At 45.4% G+C, this 21,828-nt stretch overlaps 1 protein-coding gene across 1 annotated transcript; it reads right to left on the reverse strand.

Annotated features, from left to right (window-relative positions):
- Nucleotides 1-6,390: 6,390 nt before the first annotated feature.
- On the reverse strand, nucleotides 6,391-18,853 carry LOC136641563 (hepatic lectin-like). Its single transcript, XM_066617458.1, has 6 exons — nucleotides 18,760-18,853; nucleotides 14,863-14,970; nucleotides 11,207-11,257; nucleotides 9,713-9,864; nucleotides 8,610-8,722; nucleotides 6,391-7,115 (listed from the first exon to the last, which is right to left on the reverse strand). Exons 1-6 carry the CDS (start codon nucleotides 18,851-18,853, stop codon nucleotides 6,980-6,982), a joined length of 654 nt encoding a protein of 217 aa, XP_066473555.1. The 3' UTR covers nucleotides 6,391-6,979.
- Between the last annotated feature and the right edge of the window lie 2,975 nt (nucleotides 18,854-21,828).

Raw genomic sequence — 21,828 nt, forward strand, 5'->3', positions numbered from 1 at the left:
ATCCCAATGACTGCTATTTACCAATGAGAATTTCCCTCCTGGGATAAATAGCCACTGTGGGTGGGGGGCTGATTTGGGTTGGGTTAAATCTCTCCCCATGGTGCCAATCCATGGGGGTCATGTTCTGGTCATGCAGAGAGTCGGTGTCAATGGGCAATTTTCACAATGGAGAGAGGTGAAAAGCGGTGTGCCCCAAGGATCTGTCCTGGGACTGGTGCTTTTCAACCTCTTCATAAATGACCTGGAGACAGGGTTGAGCAGTGAGGTGGCTAAGTTTGCAGACGACACCAAACTTTTCCGAGTGGTGAAGACCAGAAGTGATTGTGAGGAGCTCCAGAAAGATCTCTCCAGACTGGCAGAATGGGCAGCAAAATGGCAGATGCGCTTCAATGTCAGTAAGTGTAAAGTCATGCACATTGGGGCAAAAAATCAAAACTTTAGATATAGGCCGATGGGTTCTGAGCTGTCTGTGACAGATCAGGAGAGAGATCTTGGGGTGGTGGTGGACAGGTTGATGAAAGTGTCGACCCAATGTGCGGCGGCAGTGAAGAAGGCCAATTCTATGCTTGGGATCATTAGGAAGGGCATTGAGAACAAAACGGCTAATATTATAATGCCGTTGTACAAATCTATGATAAGGCCACACCTGGAGTATTGTGTCCAGTTCTGGTCACCACATCTCAAAAAAGACATAGTGGAAATGGAAAAGGTGCAAAAGAGAGCGACTAAGATGATTACGGGGCTGGGGCACTTTCCTTATGAGGAAAGGCTACGTCGTTTGGGCCTCTTCAGCCTAGAAAAGAGACGCCTGAGGGGGGACATGATTGAGACATACAAAATTATGCAGGGGATGGACAGAGTAGATAGGGAAATGCTCTTTACACTCTCACATAATACCAGAACCAGGGGACATCCACTAAAATTGAGTGTTGGGAGAGTTAGAACAGACAAAAGAAAATATTTCTTTACTCAGCGTGTGGTTGGTCTGTGGAACTCCTTGCTCAGGATGTGGTGACGGCATCTGGCCTGGATGCCTTTAAAAGGGGATTGGACAAGTTTCTGGAGGAAAAATCCATTATGGGTTACAAGCCATGATGTGAATGCGCAACCTCCTGATTTTAGAAATGGGCTATGTCAGAATGCCAGAAGCAAGGGAGGGCACCAGGATGAGGTCTCTTGTTATCAGGTGTGCTCCCTGGGGCATTTGGTGGGCCGCTGTGAGATACAGGAAGCTGGACTAGATGGGCCTATGGCCTGATCCAGTGGGGCATGTTCTTATGTTCTTATGGATGCTATTGACTTAGAAAAACTCTAACCTGGCAACAATGCCTGGCAACTCAAATGTCTTACAGCACAATCGTATGCGTGTATAGTCAAACAAATCCTAGCTAGTGAGTTCAGTGGTACTCCCAGGTAAGTATATATAGGATTTCACCCTTAATGAAATATCTAGATTGGCCCCTAGACTGACTTTGTAAAACAAGGTATTTTGAGGAAAAATTTCATACTCTCTTGTGAGTCTTTCGGGTGCTTGGGGTAAGACTGTGGAAACCAATTCCCAATTTTTTCTCCTCTGTCACAACCACAGATCCCTCTGTCTGTTTCCCCTTCATGATTCCAACCCCCAGCTCAAAGGTAGAGTGTACATGGATCTTTTAAAGTCTTGAAATGGCTGGTGGAAAGTTTGCCCACTGTTTTGTAGCTTGTTTATTTATTAGCCTTTATTTATATTTATTTAAAATAGTCACCTTGATATGTCTATGGCTGTATGTTGGGATACTGTATGTTGGGATACTGATACTGTATGTTGGTTGTCCCTTGTTATCTGCTGGGGTTCTGCTGCAGAACCCTTAGTGGATAAAAAAATCCGTGGATAAAAAAACAGTGGAAAAATAGATTTAAGGACCCATGTTTCTTGCCCCTCCGTTGCTCCTAATGTCATGCCTTAACATCCTCAGGGATTGATTCTGGGACTCCCTGCTAAAAGAGTTGAAAAAAATTAAAAAGTGCATCTCTTAATAATTGTGGTTTAAAAACAGCATTTCTTACTGTTGTAGAGAGGCAGTCAGCAATTAAAAATGCAAAGGACCCTCTGCTTTTGCCTGGCTCAGCTGAAGAATGGAATGATCACTTGCATGACTGTCTCGCTACAACAGTAAGAAAAGCAGTTTTCAAACTGTGATTTTAAAGAAATGCATTTTCCCCCTTCTCCAGGGATCAGCACATTCCTTCTCAGTTGCAGTGGCCATCCGTGCTGAGTCAAATCTGTGTATAAAAAATCTGTGTATGACAAGGTTGGACCTGTAGTATTTCCCCCCTCATCTTTATTAGTGAATAATGAAAATAACAATACAATAAAAATGAAAACAAGAAGTGAAGGGGAAACAATAAAGGAAAAAAGAAAAATGGGTCATAACAAAAATGCATGGAATGCCAAAATGCATAGACCAGTGTTTATCAAACTGTGGGTTGGGACCCACTAGGTGGATCGCAAACCAATTTCAGGTGGGTCCTCATTCATTTCAATATTTTATTTTTATCATATTATATGTGGTGCTACCATGGCATGTGACAGCATTTGGGGAAATGTGACACATCTGTACTTTTAACAAGCTACTATATATTCTTTTAACAATTTCAGTAAATAGAATTTACTCCTCGGTGAGTGCAGGTAGGATTGCAGCCTAGGATTGTTAAAATTTTCCTGCTTGATGATGTCACTTCCGGTCATGACATCACTTCCAGTGGGTCCTGACAGATTCTCATTCTCAAAAGTGGGTCCCAGTACTAAATGTATGAGAACCACTGGCATAGACTGTTTATCAATATCAGGTCCTACACCAGCTCAGTTTCAACAATGTTACAACACTAGCAGCTTCGAGAACATTCTCTAGTGCTGATCTAGCTGCTTTTCTATGGTTGAAGACGAGTGTAATATTAAAAAGCAAACACTCACAGAAATGTCTCTTGAGTCACGGGGTGAACTTGGCCTCCTCTCAGATCTGCAACATAAACAGAAGTGACTATAACACTGGCTCAGTCAGACATCAGTCTTGCCTCATGTTTCAGAAGGGTTGTCTGCTACTTTGTTTTTTTATAAGCATCACACGAACATTTATGCACTTTTCTGTTCATTAGCCGCCCTGGGTCCCTTTAGGGAGAAGGGCGGGATATAAATAAAGTTATTAATATTATTATTATTATTATTATTATTATTATTATTATTATTATTATTATTATTATTATTATTGTTGTTGTTGTTGTTGTTGTTGTCGTCGTCGTCGTCGTCGTCGTCGTCGTCGTCGTCGTCGTCACCTTATTAACTCTCAGAAAAAGGGAAGCATGACTAAAAATACAAAACTACTCCAGGAACTGGGAGAAGGGGAGTCTTCGTGGTGGGAGTCTTCACAGAAGAGCCAATCAGCAATCTTGTTCCAAGCTGCAGAATAATTTCATTCCACAATAGGTTTCGTTGTGTTGTGTACTGAAGGTGCTCCCCAAACATCTTCAATACTCTAAAACTGTTACATCTGTCTTCACCCTAACCCTGAGCCAAGACTGTAACTATGTAGTATTTACCTTCTGCTGTTGGTGCCATGGCTATTTTGGTCCTTATTGGTTCTTGCTCGGTGTTTTCCTGCTTCTCATTACCACCGAGGAGACCCATCATTGACCATCTTCAAGATTTCTCTCTTGATATATGCCCCAAATTGAGGAACTTAATGAAAGTGGGAGCCCCATTCCCCAGCTTCTGCTTTTCTTAGAGAGGCAGATGCCAGAGGAAATTACTGGAGTTCTGTTTTTTACCTCCCTCTGGGGCATGAGGGATTGAGTCATCTGTAGACAGACATGCCAACTTCTTCTAGAATGGCACATTCGAGAAAGTAGTTTACTTGAGAAATAGCCCTGGGTGCAACATGAGATCTGTGTCTAGCCCCGCTGAGGCTAACCTCAGAGTCTGTGTAACTCTTACCTTCTCCTTCGGAATTGTGTTACAAACTATGTACTTTGCTTCACCAAGCCAAGTTTCCCCTCGGGTTATTTTTTTCCCCCATTTGCTTGAGCTTTACATAGGAAAAAGCTAACACAAGAGGTTCAGAAAAAAAGAAATACAGTGGGCCCTTCTTATCTGTGGGTTTGGCATCAGTGGATTTGAATATCTGCAGTTGCTGGGCCCAGGGCTGGAGGGTCTCAGAGAACCGACTGGACATGATTGGATTTGCTTTCCAGTCACATCCAGGAGGTCTTCTGAGGGGTGGGGAGGTTGCACGCAGGCCTTCTCATGCCTCAGAAGGCCTCCTGGATGCTTCTGAAAGGCATTTCCAGTTTCCCAGCATCATCCCCCTGTGGATTTCATTATCCATGGAATTCAGTATCTGCGGGGGGAGGGGGGGTGTCCCTGTATCAGATCCCCCGTGAATACCAAGGGCCCACTGTACATAATAGGAGTAAAAGGAAATCCTTAATTTCTCATTCACTTCCCATAGCAGTCATAATGGGAATGATTTAATGGGTAAGGAAAGGAAGGGATTTGAAAGAAGGAGCAGTAAAGAAGAAAGTGGTCAAGTATGAAAGCAGTGGCGACACTAGAGTTGTCACCCACTGTGGGGAGCCTGACATGATCATGTCCCTGCCAAACTTCCAGATTGCTGAGCTTTCACATGGTTTTTTTTTATGTGAAAAACATGCTGGAGAAGGAAAAAGGCAGGGGAGACCACAGGGAAAGGGAGATGTCCTTCACCGCCCAACCCTCAGTGTGAGATGAGCAAGGCTTTACAGCTTGCCCAGTTTTACTCTTGCCTGGAAAAGCATCCCTCACCACTGGTGTCCTCTGGCCAAGGCCCACAAATGGCTGCCCATTGCACCTCAAATGGCAGAGCCTAGCTGCCGAGCCAGCCACCCTGAAGTTGGACGCATGACTCTGACATGCAGTGAATGATTGTAGGAACCTATCTTTTAATCCTCAAGTATTGCATGTGCAAGTGAGTGAGGTGAGTGAGGAGACCTTGGTATCAGTTCAGATCAGTGGTTCTCAAACTTTTAGTACTGAGACCCACCTTTTAGAATGAGAATCAGTCAAGATTCACCGGAAGTGATGTCATGACTGGAAGTGACATCATCAAGCAGGAAATTTTTTAACAATCCTAGGCTACAGTCCTACCCACACTTACCCAGGAGTAAGTCCCATTGACTACCACTGTTAAAAGAATATACATAGTAACTTGTTAAAAATATAGGTCTAACATTTCCCCAAATGTAGTCACATACCATTGTAGCACCAAGTCTATTAAAAATAAAATATTGAAATGAATGGGGACCCACCTGAAATTGGCTTGTGACCTACCTAGTGGGTCCCAATGCACAAACACTGAGTTCAGATAAAAGCAAAGCATTGATGCAAGGCTGGGGGAAGGGGCTCCTCCTCATGTGTTTATGTGAGGTCCCTCACACACATCCCCAGCTCCTGCTGCCAGCGCACACACAGCCACCCTGCAATCCCAGATTGGGTACTCCCACTATGCTGAGTCCCTTTCTTACTTCTTAGGGGCGCGTGTGCACACACACACACAGTGCACCGCCATCACCACACAGCAATCTCCTGCAGGAGTCCAGGCTAACCCAGTTGTGCCCTGTTGCTATTTTGGGTGCAAAAAATTCCTGCTTGAGCCTCTGCTCAGTGGTCTTCAGTCCTCTGCAGGCCTCATCTCTTTGTGTGCCTGCTGCTGACACTCGTCAGTGAGAATGAGAAGTGAAGACCACCGAGCAGAACCTTGAGCTGGAAAGTAGGCAGCTGAGCAACTGAGTGAGTGACCGGTGGCGATTGTCAACCTGACAAACACATGCCTCTTCCCCTGGAGGTGGGTGAGGCTGCTTCTTGGGGCGGAAGGGCATGGGCAGAGCAGTGGCTGCAGGTGGGGGGGGGGATTGTGCCTCATTGTGTGGGAGATGGCGAGGTTGTTCTCACTGCTCCCTGTGGTGTCATCCAGGGCAGTCTGCACCAACTGCACCCTTCTTGTGACACCACTGGATGAAAGTGGGGTGGGGAAATTCCTTTGGTCCTTCAAGTCAAGCAACAAAGTATCTTGTGGTCTCCTATTAATGCTTGCATGCCAATAGAAAGTGCCATTTCAGCAATTCCGTTTCTTTGACTGGATAAGAGGAACAAGATGTTGGCACAAAATTGTTCTTGTGCAGGACCCAGAAAGCTTGTGATGTGTCCTCCCATTGCTTGGATTGAGAAAGGATGAGGGGGATGGAGCGGAAGTGTGGGGGAAGAGAGAGGGTCATTCTACAGAGGCAGCTCCACATCTCATGGGCTTGAGCTGGTCATGGTTGGGGTCCCCGCTGATCAGGCACACTCCTGCCAGAAGGATACAATTAACAAGCACCTTTTGAGGATGAATTTAACGGCAAAAATACAAACATGCCACATTTGATACTTTTGGACATTTTTGCAAATTTGATACTTCTGTTGTCAGAGCCAGGCTTCAAAAACGGAACAGAAGTAGATCTTCCGACTTTTATCTCTCTCATTTTTTTCCTTACAAGTCTATAACAAAGATCACAGTGTTTTTTAATAGCTACAGGACAAAAATATAAAAGAGCAAATTTGATCGCTCTGGGTCTGCCGGGGCTTAAGTCATTTCTGCCCAACATTGCATATACGCAACAGGGACCAAATGTGTAGATCTGAGGGCTGGGCAAAAATGGGTTAAGCAGCTTTTTGTACGATGTAATGATTGGTGATGTATAATTTCTGTATGAGTCCATGTTTCTTGCGATGAAGCGTCACTCATTAATTGAGATCTGTTGACTGGATTAATAAAATATTCAGTAATTCAAATCAAAAGCATGGCAAGTAGTGTCTCTGAGTTATGCGCCATCCCACACCACTGAGTGAACAGAAAGGGTTCTGGACATATTGGGAATTATGTAGAAGAGCTGGAGAAAAATGAAGCCAAATGGTTTTCATGGTTGTTCAGGAAGGCAAAGGTTTCTGACATACATAGAAGCATTTTGTGTTGCAGGGCATGTCATTCCACTCCCCAGCTTCATAGATCTGGGCGCAGTCTTCTTTGTTGCTGTGGTCATTGGGTTCACCTTTCTTCCATTTCCTAAATAAGGAAGCCAGTGAAATAATTCTGTCAGAAAAGCTGAAGAAAGCTGGAGAAAGGTTCACTCCCATCCACACAATTCCCTGGCCTCAAGCTGTTCCCTCTAGATGCTTTGCTGCCTTATTGATGACCTTTTCTGACCATCTTGCTCTTCCCCTTGACCAGAACCCAAAAGAAACTTGACCCTGAGCCAGCTCATTGAAACCTGAAGCTTATTGAATCCAGCTGGACATCCAGCTGATGTCCAGGAGCAGAAAATTCAAAAGCCCCAACATAACCAATCTCTCAGGTGAAACAGGGTTTACACCCTTTGGTTGTAAAACCCTGGAACGAAAACCCTCCTGTGTGCAGTTGCGCTGAACCAGTGTAGGAGTACCGGATGTAGGAGTTTAGTATGGGTTGTGTGCTCATTTCCTTGGCCCCTTGAGGGGTAAGAGAAATGGAAGCCTAAGGGCCTGAACCTAGCATGCCAACTCCAGATATGGGAATGAGATGCCCCTAGATGTCCTTACATAAGACTAAAAGAAGAGCCCCACTGCATCAGGAAAGCCCCATCTAGTCCAGCTTCCTGTATCTCACAGTGGCCCACCAAATGTTTCAGGAAGCACAAAAGACAAAAAGACACAACCTGTGTCCTGGTGCCTTTCCCTGTATTTGGCAATGTGAGGTAGCCTACCTCTAAAACCAGGAGCTTGCACATACCTACTATGACTTGTAACCCGTGATGGACTTTTCCTCCAGAAATTTATCATATCCCCTCTTAAAGGCATCTAGGCGAGATGCCATCACCACTTCCTGTGGCAAGGAGTTCCATAGACTAATCACACGCTGGGTAAAGAAATATTTTCTTTTGTCTGTCCTTGATCATTCTATACCAAATAATGGCTCATAAGTAATAGCTCCATATTGTGGAGATTCTCCTGGACAAATTCCTTCAGGGAGTGATGTAGATCTCTCTGACTTTCAAAGGGATGGTTCAAAGGGACTGCTTCCCTGGAGTTAGGGGAAGGTACTAAGTAGGTGGTGGCGACTTGCCCTGGCCTAAGCTAGGGGATGCCGGGTGGCAGGATCAGCAGTGAGCAGGCTGGGTCTGCACTGCAGCTGGCAACCGCAGTGCAACCGCAGGGAGGTCCCAGCAACAACGAACCCCCAGAGGTGATAACGAGCTCATTGTAGGAGCAAGCCTAGGCAGCTGGACTGGCAGCTGAAGGAACGTTCAATAGAGCATGGAAGAGGAGGCGACTGTGGGAACAACTCCCTCCTAACCAGGGCAGGCCAAATGGCCTGAGTGATGAAGAACAGAAATGGAGGTCTGGACACAGTGTGCTTTGAGTGCTGGGGGAGAGTGTGGGGCAGTGCTTCACAGCGCTGCCTCTGGCTTAGAAAGGGTTTGGGCTGGCCTGGTTGTCAAGCACCTGGCAAAACACAACTGATGACTCATGAGCTGCATTTGGCTTGTTGGGTCACAAGCTGTCAGCTTGTCACCTGTCTTACTTGAAGCTGTTTCTGTACTCTGTGCCATCAGTCCATATCCATTCCCCTTCACCAGCCAGGTCATTGAGTCCAATCCAGTACTTTTCATTCCTTGTCCGAGACTGAATAAAATTCTGCAAACCAAAAAGTGGAAAACTGGATGAATCATTGCTCTAGGCCAGTGGCTCTCAAACTGTAGGTTGGGACCCACCAGGTGGACCACGAGCCAATTTCAGGTGGGTCCCCATTCATTTCAATATTTTATTTTTAATAGAGTAGACTTGATGCTACCATGGTATGTGACTGCATTTGGGGAAATGTTACAGACCTGTACTTTTAACAAACCACTATGTCAGTGGGATTTACTCCTGGGTAAGTGTGGGAAGGATTGCAGCCTAGGATTGCTAAAAATGTTCCTGCTTGATGATGTCACTTACGGTCATGACATCACTTCTGGTGCATCCTGACAGATTCTGATTCTAAAAAGTGGGTCCTGGTGCTAAATGTGTGAGAACCACTGCTCTAGGCATATCTGTCCCTGACTGGAAGGAGGTAATTCTGCTACATGTCATTTCTGGGACTCTTAGACAAAGTACAGTTACTTGTCCTCTGTTAACATTGTATGAGTCACTGATCCAGACTCACTCTCCAAGTTGGGAGACCTCTGCTGTCACCCATAGGAAAAGCAGAGACTTCCTAGCATTGCTGCAGCTTCATTCTAATTCACAGGTAATGCGGGTATTCCCTGCAAGGGTTCCAGGTATGTTTGCATTTGTTTTTGCAAATGTATGTTCAGAATCACTGTGAGGCGGGAGGAGAACAAGCTTGCAATGTGGAATAGGCGCGTAAGAAATGATTAAAGCACCTGTTCCCTTTTTACTTCTTCTCTTTACACTGACCCCTTCCAATGCTGCTTTTATTATTCTTGATGGACTGCTTCTAAAAAGAAACACAGGAGACTGGAAGGCACTGGAAAGAATGCTAATTCAGTATGAAAAAGGACAAATGCTCTCCTCCTGCTAAGACAGCTATTCTTCACTTCAAGAAGTGCATGTATCTTCCACCCATATCATCATCATCATCATCATCTATATACCGCTTTTCAACAGTTATAGCATTGTTACCTGTTCAGCTTCATCATGAATGACTACCAGGTGTGCATCCTTATCTTCGCAGTGAGCACTAGCTGTGTGCCAAGTACTCAAATCCACAGAAAAGAAGTAACACTGACCATCAAAGTATTCCCATTCCCTGGTTCTGGATCCACATGGGAACACTGGCAAAAGAGAAAAGGCTGAGGTTCACAGCAAGCCCAAAGCAGCTACTTCACATAAGATGGCAAAGGCAGATACTCAAAGTCCTACTATGGGTTGACTACATTTTTTGGATAACCCATTTGTGGGAGCCCTGGTCACCTGAGGTTCCTAATCTCTGAACTCTGTTTCCTCAATAAATAGCCTCTTCCAATGAAATTGGTTGTCTAGAGCAGCAATTTTCAACCAGTGTGCCAGTTTCTGGTGAAAAGTGGACAGACCAAGTAGACACACACACACACACACACACACACAGAGAGAGAGAGAGAGAGAGAGAGAGAACGAACTAAGGACTAGAAGCGCTTTATGAGTTCAGGGATTTTTCTGGGAGTCTCAGTTGGACTGTTGTGTTACTTGTAGGAGTTCATGCTTGTTTACCTCCACCCAATGCTCAACTCTTACATTTGCAAAGATTACATCAAATATTACAAAGACACCAGAAGCTTCCAGGGATCTCTCTAAAAGATGCCAAACTCAGGCTGTGCGGTCCCTGGAACTCTCCCTGCTCAAGGAGGGGAAGGAAGGCTTGCATACTAATTTGTTTTACAGATGCCTTCCACCACATAAGAAAACTGCCCCAAACAACACCCAGAAGCGTGTTGGCCCCATGAAATCACGACCCAACCGCACACGGGGGTAGCGAGCTAAGTTAACACAACCAATATATTTTACTGAAAGAATTAGGAAAAGAAGGTAAGTTATTTGTAATTCCAAACATATAATACCTATTGGCTCAGTCTCTGCCCTATGAGTTTTCCAATATTCCAGCCAACAGTGACATCCTAACTTTGCAACGGGAGAAGAGAGATGCCCCAAGGAGTTGAATCCCTGTCATTTTATACCCTCCACTGGCTGTTGAACCAAAACTTATGGGCCTAACTCCCTTTGTGTGAATAGGCACCAGCTACAGTCTTAATCCTAGTAAGGCATGCAAATCAAGGATGCTAAAGCTACAGAACTCTCAGCCAGTAGGAGTCAGGCCGCATCTCACAGCAACCATTACAGAAGAGATATAGTGAGTCAGTGGAGAGTCCACTTGGTTATGATTGTCATGGAACTCCCAAATCACATCTAGTTTGGCCCAGAGGTGCCAGATGACAAGCCAGCCTGGCAGATGTGGAGGGCTTGTTCTCTAAACCCAGGCATGGGAGGCCTGTTGGTGGTGCTTTGACACAGCGAACAGGTCCTCAGGGCCACTGGGGCGCTCCCTGGTGAAATCAGTCTGAAATTTAGTAACTCCCATTGCTGCCCTGCCCAAGCAGTTACAGCCCAAACCCCATAGTTGGCTTTTGGAGAGACACTCACAATCCTTGTTCTGTTCCTGCAGCTGGCTCACTTCTGCAGAAATCTTTGAGGCTAAAATTGTAAGGAAAGACACACACAATATTACAGTCACAGAAATGATGGAAAGGCCATACAGATGCTCAAAATGGAATGGGAGTGCACCAGCTAACTGTGTCTGCCACTTTCCTCGCATTGTAGAATGTTGGCCAAATAATGTTCTAAAACAGGGGTGTCCAAACACTTTGGCAGGAGGGCCACATCATCTCTCTGACACTGTGTCGGGGGCTGGGGAAAAATGAATTAATTTGCATTTAAAATTTGAATAAATTTACATAAATGAATTTTTTAGAGATTGAATTTATATGAATGAATGAAGGTCTTGCAGTAGCTCAAGGCCTATAAAAGGGCTTGCACAAAGCAAGGCTGGCCTTTCCTTCGCTGCCGCTGCTGCATCACAGACGTGAAACAGCAAGCAGTGGAGGGAGCCCTCGTCCCACAGCTCAGGAGAGAAGTCGAACAGCTGTCCTCATGCTGAGAGCAGTTGCGTCGGGCCAGCATGGGCTCCAGAGGCTCATTGGAGACTGGGAGCTCCCCAAGGGCCGGATTGGGAGCCCCCGAGGGCCACAAGTGGCCCCCGGGCCGGGGTTTGGGCACCCCTGTTCTAAAACACCAGAAAACAGCCTCCCTGCATTCAGGGCTTGTCTCTGCAGACAACCACTGAAATGCAGTAGAGTTGGCTAGGGAGTAAGTAGTGGGTCAGTGCAGGGGGGTGGGGGTGGGGGAAGGTGGCACATCAGGTTGCTGCCATTCCCTCTCCCCTTGCATTCATCAAGTGCAGTTTTTCTGAGCACCGGAAGGGATCTTTTTCTGTCATTCCATTCTAATTAGAGTTCAATTGTCAGCCCATCCATCCAATCCTAGCGATTTATTAATTTTCAAATAATTGATTTGATTTTCAATTTCTTTAAATGAACCAGGAGCGTTTAATTTCCTGCTGCCCTCCTTTGCCCTCTCCAGGTTCACAGTTGTCTGCTTCTTAAGAAATTTCTGAACTTTCCCCCCCTACGGGAGTTTAGAATTTTATAACTCAGAATAGAAAGAAATAAAATCTTTTCTAATCTCATCAGGATTATTCACTACCTCCTTGAAGAGTTTCCTTATTGAGAAAATAACACTTTTCTGATTTTCTTAACCAAAATCATCCAGGCTTTTCCACTTCTTCATACTATTTTTCTTTCAGGAAAGCTAATGCGTTAGCTGTTTTTCCTGCTTCTCATAAACCTGGTTCTTTCTGTGCTAGCAATAAGAAGCCGAATAATTCATCTGTGTGATGAATGTTATGTCTCTTAATTTTATTAATTAGCAGAAGGCACTTTCCCCTTCATTGCAACTTTAAAAGTGTCCTGAGTAATTACCATATTTTCAACAGAACCCAAATTTCCCAGAAAAAACCCAGTAATGTTGCTCTATCTTTGTTGCTATTTCTGGACCTATGAATTTATGACTCTAATATCCATGCTTGATAGCCTGTTTTTTGTTTTTTTTTAATTATATCCCCAGTTAAAAATATAAAAGTATGATCAGTTAATTAAATTGACCCTATTTCTGTATTCTCAGCCCATTATTATAATGAGAGGCATAGGAAGATATAATCTAGTCTTGTGTAAGAACTAAAACTATTTGAATAAAGCCCCAATCCTATCCAGCACAGGAGCAGTGACTCTAAATGTCCGCTACTGTATTCAGTACTGGATACAAGCAAGCTAGAGGTCTCCTCAGGGGAAGGGAACATTCATCCCCTTACATCAAGTAAAGACCCATCTTGCTCAGAGGGATTCCTTGACTCAGCCCCAGCTAAATTGCAGGTGTAGATTCAAAAAGCTCTGTATTGCGCTTCTGAGCCTGACACAGGGGATAGGATTTAGTGGAGGTGACTTCTGCTGATTCTACCTCCATCCCAGGACTGTCCATCCCCCGTTCCGCCCTTCCCTGCCCAGAAATACCTTCCACAGCCCTCCTGCCACTTCATGCCCCCACACTGCTAGGCGTTTACCTGCTCACTGGTAATGACCAGGGGTCGATCTGCGATGTCAACAGGACAGCGCAGGCCTCCCTGCCAGCACTGCCTCCTCTCTGGGTGGCACAATCGTGCCATATGGCACATTTGCTACTTGCATAGCCAGCGCTGGGGCTGCAGTGCAGCCTAGGATTTAGCTGCCCAATGTATATGTTTTTAGCTGTATCTGATGCCAAGTATCCTGCTGTTTGCCTTCATCAACCATTTCTTAATATTTTTCTGGATTTAAGTACAGAATTAATGAAATTTGGTACTTCTTCACTCAGTGCATAACTAGTCTGAGGAATTCCTTGCCACCAGATGTGATGATAGCCACTAGTTTGGATGGTTTGAAAAGGGGATTGGACAAATTCATGGAGGTCTATAGATGGCCACTCTTCTTCCCAGGGAAAAGAGACCGCCTTTAAAAAATCCATCATGAGCAGTTGTACTCTTTCTGCAAGAAACACACCTATTGCAACAAGATTTATAGTTTTTGGAAAATGTGTTTAGAGGGTGTATTTATAATGAATGAAATTTCAGTAATTATTGGAAACATGAAAAAATTGGAACTTCTCTGGGGGAAGATATGGATGGTAGATATTTAATGTTAAAAGGTAGAGTAGGCATGTCTACTCAGAGGTAAGACTGAGTACAATGGGACTTTCTCCCAGGTAAGTGTGTATAGGATTGCAATTTATATTTACAATCCTATGCAGAAAGAGTACAACTGCTCTTGATGATTTAAAAAAGTCAATCTCATTTCTCTTATCTGGCTGATTCATTAACATTTTCTGCTGTTATTTTCATTCTTCTCATTCTCAGCCTTCCTTTCAAATTTTCTCTTTAATTTCAATATTTCTTCAAGCTCAACTGATTTTTCTGTTTCTTCCTTATGGGAATTAAATCTCTCCAGATGTTAAACTGTGACTTGTTCCAAAGAGCTGCTATTCATTCATTCATTCATGCTATTTATTTATTCATATTTATTTACTCTGCAGTACTATCTCCACAACTGATTGAAAAGTCAATGGGTTTTCTGTCTTTTTGGTTAAAGATATACATGGAAAATGTTTTGCCCTGCGAACAATACAGTATCAACAGTTCAACCACTACTAGCACTATATTAGTATTATTTTATCTAGTGAATTCATGGCAGAAGGGAAGTTGGAACTGGAGAAATCCCAGTTTGCAACTCAGTCTCTAAGGCTCAAATCCTAACTAACTTTCCAGCACTGACATAGCTGTGTCAATGGGATGTGTGCTGCATCCTGCAGTTGGGGGGCAGTCACAGAGGCCTCCTCAAGGTAAGGGAATATCTGTTCCCTTACCTCGGAGCTGCATTGCCCTTACCTCAGTGCTGGAAACTAGGTTAGAACTTGGTTGCTTTGAAGTTGGTTAAGCCACACCAGCTGTCAACTTATCAATGCTTCAGATTCTGAATCTGATGATCTTTTAAGTGAAGTACAACCCTGCCTAGAACAGACAAATCAGGTGATCTGTAGAATTTTGATGGTCCTCAGACCATCTTACACATGGGAGGATCTGAATGAGAAAAATCCCTCCCACACTTTATCTTCAAGGTAGTGAAGCATCTCATACCTCTGAGGAATTTGATTACCTTTGGAGAAGACAAGCCCAAACAAGGTGATGATCAACAGGTAAGACAGTGCCAGCAGCAGGTAAAGCAAGTAGGAGGACTTCCATTTCCACAGGGGGATGCAGTTGCCTTTCAGAGGGAGAGAAAGGAGAAAGTGGAACTTAGGTTGAATGGGAATTTTCTTCAGCACTGATTCTTTGAAGGCTGATTTACATATTAGGGGCAATGCTTTATATCAGTGTTCTTCAAAGCACAGGTTGTGAGCTGCTTCCTACTGGGTTGCAAGGCAGGATAGGCACCAAACAACTCTTTATTCAGCCCACATGACAATTGGCTTTCCCACTGAAGCCCTTTCAGCAGTGCTGCTTCTGCTGAATCTCTGGGAGGGAAAGATGGAAGGAAGCTTTAGAAGGCAAAAGGCTCTACGTGTGAAAGTGCAGACCAAGGGGGTGAGATGCAGCTGAGGCACTGGGAGAGCCCAATTATCACATGGGCTGCCCTTTCAGCAGTGCCATATCTGCCTAGGCAACACTTCGCAGAGCACCTCTTAGTTGCTGAGGTGTGAAGTGATGCCTTGGCAGAAGCAACACTGCTGGAAGAGCGACCTGTTTAATAATTGCACTCTCCCATATCTTGAAAGTATTATCAAGATTTGTGAATTTTCTTTTCTGTCATTTGCAGCTAATGAGTTCATATGTGAAGACTAATGAGTTCATATGTGAAGCCTATGAGCAGCAACTGTTACTAATGTGAAGCTAATGAGTTCATATGTGAAGCCTATGAGCAGCAACTGTTACCCTGCACATGCCTGATCATGGAAGCTAAGCAGGGTCAGGCCTGGTTAGTACTTGGATGGGAGACCGCCTGGGAATACTGGGTACTGCAGGCTTATACTATAGTCTTTCGAAACTGAAGGTTGCCAACCTGTGAAGACAAAGTGCTTCTTTCTGGTCATCATCTACTTAATGATGATGCAGGGAATTATGCAGGGAATAATTATGCAGGGAATGGACAGAGTGGATAGGGAGATGCTCTTTACACTCTCACATAATACCAGAACCAGGTTAAGTCAGAATGCCAGATGTAGGGCAGGGCACCAGGATGAGGTCTCTTGTTATCTGGTGTGCTCCCTGGGGCATTTGGTGGGCCGCTGTGAGATACAGGAAGCTGGACTAGATGGGCCTATGGCCTGATCCAGTGGGGCTGTTCTTATGTTCTTATGATGTCACTTCCTGCTTAATGACATCACTTTGAGCCCTTAGCAGTTGTCTATTGCTAATGCTATTCTGCCCAATGTATGAAATGAGTTTGATGCCCCTGTTCAGATGAACCTGAGCTGATTTGGGGTGAAAACCTGTGCACCACAGCCCTGCCTTGGCTCGAGTGCTAAGAACTGCACAGAGAATGTTCACAGGGCAGCAGCTCGAGCTCTGCTGCTGCTGGGGAGAGCACTACCACTGCCTTGTGGAAGAAGCGTTCAGTGTGGAGCAATCCCCAGCCTGATAATTCCTCTGGCCATTCTCACTTTTTCCTAGTCCTGCAGAATGCCTAGTGGCAGCTGCAGAAATCAGAGCCAGGAACCACCTACTCAGTCAGAGTGCTTGAGGAGGGTGGTGGGTGGCTGGGTATGTATGCAGGCTCTGCTGGAGTCATCTGGAGGAAATATGTGGTGTTGTTCTAGGCTCAGGCATCACTCCAGGATCTGCGCATGGCACCTACCTCCTAGGGTTGTGCAGGGGAGTAAGAAGGGAAGGCTTCAGCCTGGGAATAAAATAAATGCTTGACCATTGGCGAGTGAGACTGGGGAGAATGGAGCAACTGTTGTGTGAAAATATCTGTTCCCCCCCCCCCCACCAGCGCAGCTTCAGAAAGTTTTTAGTGGTCTGGGCTCAGTCCCTGGAGATGGAAAGGGAGAATGCCCCTTAGTGTGTGTGGAATGCCAGGGCTGCCATCCCCCACAACAGTAGAGAAAGACAGAGATCAGATGAAACTAAAACGGTGCTGCAAATTTTAAATTGTTGATTTATTATAAAGAATCTCCTTAAGCCATTTCTGCCCAACATTGCATATCCGCAACAGGGATCAAATGTGTACACCTGTTGGTTGGGCAGATATGGGTTAAATTAACACAGTATGACATGACTAATGATTCATAAGTTTCAAATTAGCTTACAGCACAATCCTGAACTGCACACGGACCAGTGCAAGTCCCTTGCATCGGCGCAGGAGGGTCGCAAATGTTTGTGCCTCCCCGAGAGTTGGCAAGGCCAGAGAGCAGATGCGCGATGGCCTGCAGAGGCTAGCAGAAGCTTCCAGGTCAACGGAGGAAGAGAGCCTTGCGTCAACCCAGCTGGGCTAATGCAAGACTCTGGGGTAGGCAGGGAGGAGGCAGGGAGGAGGCTGGAGGGAGGCATTCCTGGGTGAGGGGAAGGCAGGCGGTGGCCGGCCCCAGGGTGGGCGGGTGGGGAGCAAGAGGCAGGGATGGGATCCAGCAGATATGGATCTGCTGGATCCCAGCCCCTGTTCCTGGGCCGTTCGGAGTGGCTTGAAGCCTCTACGCTCTCCTCGAACTTGTGCCACCTCAGGAGATGGCGCAAGTCTAAGGAGACCCATTGGGGCCAGGGCACTTTACCCAAGTGTAAGGGGAAAAGGTTGAGCCAATTCTGGCCCCTATCCTGTGCTGGATACAACGCAAGCCTCTTGACTTGCCTGTTCCAGCGCAGGGTAGGATTGCGCCCTTACCTGTTATCTTGTCTTCCATTACATGTGAGACATTTTCAGACTAAGCACAGGAATAGGGTTGTGAGAGTATGTGATATTATTGCTCCAGATCATGGGGGAAGAAGTTTGAGGAACACTTAATGGCAACTATTGTTATGTAAAGATCATGTGCAATGGTTCACCTTTTATTACACAGTGCACCAGGGCCTAGGAGAGGAGGGGTAAAGGGGTTAATTTGTTGCCGGGCCCAGAGTCAGAAAGGAGGCCCAGGAGCCAAAGGTGGGGGCCCAGAAGTTTCCTGGGATGTGACATTTTCCTATCTCACCCAGATTCACTGTCCACGCAGGATGCTGGGCACATGGCGGCAACTACTGCCACAAGCCAAACACACCAGGGCCAGGAACGCATATATTCCTTAACAGTGTCACATCTGGGAGGAAACTGACCTGCTACAGTAGCTCTTTGGCTTGTGGATCTGCTTACCATGAAGGAGTGTAGAGGAGCTCAGCGACACTGCTGCAGGACTGCAGCTGCTGCAGAAGTCGGTTTTGGTGTACACAGGACACTCTCCATTCTAGTGTGACCCTAAGCACAATGAATACTCATCTCCTGCAATGATTTTCTATATTTGAAAGATTTTCGAGAGACTTAGGAGTGTGTTTGGTTTTCGGCATTACTGTATCTAGCTGCCAGTACTGGGCAGGCAGGTAAAGCTGAGCTCTGCATTGGGAAGACAGGTAGACCTGGGTTCCAAAGACTATTCCAACTGTTACCACTTTCCCCCTGCCAGTTGTGCCCCTATTCTGCCCACCCTCATTGCCACCCCCCCACTCTGTTTCACCCCCTCCCACTTTGGGAAGGGACCCCAAAGAAACTTTGTACCCCCTGATAAAATTCCTCTCAAAGGCCCTGCAGTGCACCAGTTGTGTCCCACTGCCTCTGCCTCCCAAATCATGGCACTGCCACTCTTGCCCATGCTGCAGCTCCTCCTCCTGAGTTCCAGGAGCTCCCAACCAATCAGCAACATGCATGGCTGTTGCCTGCTTCCCATCTGCACAACCATTTCTTTCCAATCTCAACCCTGATCATGAAAAATATATTTTTTATCTGAATGCAATTCCAGAGCAGCCTGTAGCTCTAAAAAGATGACATCCGTCTTGGCTCTAACTCCTAGCAAAATCCACGACTGGTATTTACCTGCAATTCTTGGTGCTGTGGCCATTCCAGTCTCCACCAGAACTTCTTGGTCTTTGTCTTGCTGCAGCTCATTCGTATTAGGGAGAACCATCATTCCCGGGTTCACAGAGTGTCTGTGTTTTTTCTCTGGGTGGGGTTGATATTCATAAGTCCAACAAATTGAGGAACTTTAATAGGAAATCAAGCACATGAGCCCTTCTAAAAAGTGCAGATGTCAGGCAGAATCCAGTCGAGTTCCTTTTTCCCCATTCTGGGGTTCGGAGATGGAATGCCCTCTGGGAATTGCATCTCCATCCTCTTCTAGATTGGTACCAAGAAAAGGGTCCATCTGAGAAACAGGGCCAACTTTAGCCTGATTGCACAGACTCTGCACTTGGGTGGGGGGCATGCTACAGGAGAAAGCAGGTCATCCGCAGCCAGTACTTTGCATGGAAGTAAGTCTCCATGCAGAGGCCAGCATAGCGAGTGGAGCTCTCTGGGTCCGATTGGGCTGCAATTGCCCCCTCCAAGCAGTTGGCAGTGACATTATTGCACCACCACCATCTCCTTCCTTGTGCTGCGCTTCACATGTTGTGTCATTGGCCGAAGGCCCACTTCTGCCAGTTAGTTGAGGGTCCAAGAGGGGCTAGGGGCCTTACAAAAATGTAAGGCATTGGGCCCCACAACTCCTAAGCCAGCCCTACTGGAAAAGCTATACACTACAATGTGAGGTTCCTGTTGATGTACTTTGCTTTTATGGAAAGTTTATGTGTCCATACACCATCTCCCTCCCTCCCTCTCTGCTCCTCCTCCTCCAGCTTTTCGGTCAGGGTTTCTGAAAGGGGCAGGCTCACATATATATTCTTGATGCTTCAAATTGGCTGGCTTCTTATGACATGAGAAAAATAATTCTGAGGTCAAAATGAACTTTTTTCCGTACACATCACTCAATTTTGAAGACGTCCTGATACTAAAATTGTAAGAATGATATACACAACATTACCGATTCAGAGGTGATGCGAATTGCATCCTAGTTCTTGGCATTTAAAAATGTAAGCTGAATCTATTCAGAGCAGAGAAGTAAGCTGGTAATGAGATACTGGTCTTTAAGGAATTAATTACTGCAATGAATAAGTAAAAGGGTTAGATTATTATAGATATATTGCAGGCAAGGGAGGAGGCTGAGTGGTCCTTGAAAATCATCCAAGTTCCTTTTGAATTGCAACCAATGAATAGTTGAATTACAACTAACCTTGCTTTTTTCCCTTTAAACTAAATGTACCAGGTGAGCAATTCTGCGCAACCAAGCTGCATGGACGTATGTGAAGGGAAAGCTGCTTCATTTCTCTTCATTAATTACACCACAAATAGTATCCAACAAATACGCATTCATTGTCCAAACAGCCATGAGAAACCTTAGCACCAGCAGCCTCACCAAGACCTTTTTGGTGCCTGAGACAGAAAATTCAAAATGGCACCTGAACCCACAGTAAATTACATGGGCCACATGCACATCTAATGGGCAAGCCTACTTGAAATAAACAGAATCTGTACAAAAGGTCTATAAGCTATCCATATATTTTGCGACCTCTTAATATATTTGAAGAATATATATTTGAAAGAATACAATTTCATTAACACCAAGCACCGTGGAAGCTGATGGATCTCCTTTGCAAGGGTATTCCACAATCTCATGGCCACTGTCAAGGCCTTGTGAGATATCCCACGACAGTGCAAAGTATTTTGTGCTCAGGACTCCATGTTCCCCATAATTCCTTGCTGCAAGCACCAACGAAGTGAAGAGAGCAGCCTAGAGACTACCAGATGCCTGGAGTGCTCCAGGTCATAGCCTGATGTGTTTAAACCCTGCCTGCTGAGACAATCAGGGACCAAGGACAGCATTTTCTATGGTGGTGCCTTAACTTTGGGGCTCCCTGCCTGAGGAGAGGCATCCATCTGTCTGTCTGTCTGTCTGTCTGAGTGGGCCATCAAGACCCTTTTCATTCTGCAAGGTTTTTCACTGATGTCTTCTGTGATTGCCGTTTTGATTATTGCTTTCTGCTTCTTATTAATTAACATGTTGGCTTGTGTTGCTGTTTTTGTTGTATTTTAAACCTCATAGGCTGCCCTGTAAAGTTTTTAATCAAAAAGGCAGAATGTAAGTCTTTTAAATCAATCATTCAGCCAACTTCTTCTTGTTGGCATCCTTCAGTCTCGGAAGACTATGGTATCGCACTCTGAATAGTGTTCTGGAACAGAGTGTCCTCTCCAGTGCGCGAAGCCTGGGTAAAGTAGATATGGAGGATAGACTGTTACCCATGCAGCAAATCCCCCCTCTCCACGTCGCTGAAATGGTCCAATGGAAAGGCAGAAGCCAATATGGTTGGTTCCAGCGACGTCGCAGGAGTTGCCAGAACGTGACTGTGTTCAGCCATGAACTGCCTCAGGTACTCCGGCTCCGGATTTTGCCTTGAGGTTGACTCCTGAAGCCTTTTCAAAACTGGATGTAGCTGCAAGGCAGCGGAGGTTTGGGAGTTTTCCTTCTCTCAGATGAGCTGCCTTCCCAGGCTAACAGAGTCCCATCTACCCGGTGGCTGTTCAGTTGCCTCTTACGACAAGTACAGTCAAACTGAGGGCCTATTCTTATCCCCAGCCCTCAGGGGAAATGCCTGTTGGCATTCAGCCAACAGGCTGATGCTTTGTATGGAGCTAAACTGCTGTGGTTCAAACTGGTGTCAGGATATTTGCCCTCCCAGCTGTCACTTGTTTTGACCTGATTCAGCTTGTTGCGCAAATTGCTTTAGTTCTAAAGAATTGTGATGCTAAAATTCTAAGAAGGAAGTTAATGACTTTGCGTATTCAGAACTAAGAGGATCACAGTTCTTGGAATTTAAAATGAAGAAGATAAATCTCCTTTCCATGTTTCAAAGTTCAACACTGGCATAGACTGAAAACACATTCTGGGATAGAGATTTGGCTTCAGTTGCCTTCTGCCTTCATTGCACACCCTTCCCTCAAAAATCAGTACAAAAATGGAGTCACGACCTGCAGTCCATCTTGTGATGCTCAGAACTACATATGCCCTGTAAT

Source organism: Tiliqua scincoides, chromosome 2 (assembly GCF_035046505.1).
Source record: "Tiliqua scincoides isolate rTilSci1 chromosome 2, rTilSci1.hap2, whole genome shotgun sequence".
In the NCBI taxonomy this organism is placed as follows: Eukaryota; Metazoa; Chordata; class Lepidosauria; order Squamata; family Scincidae; genus Tiliqua; species Tiliqua scincoides.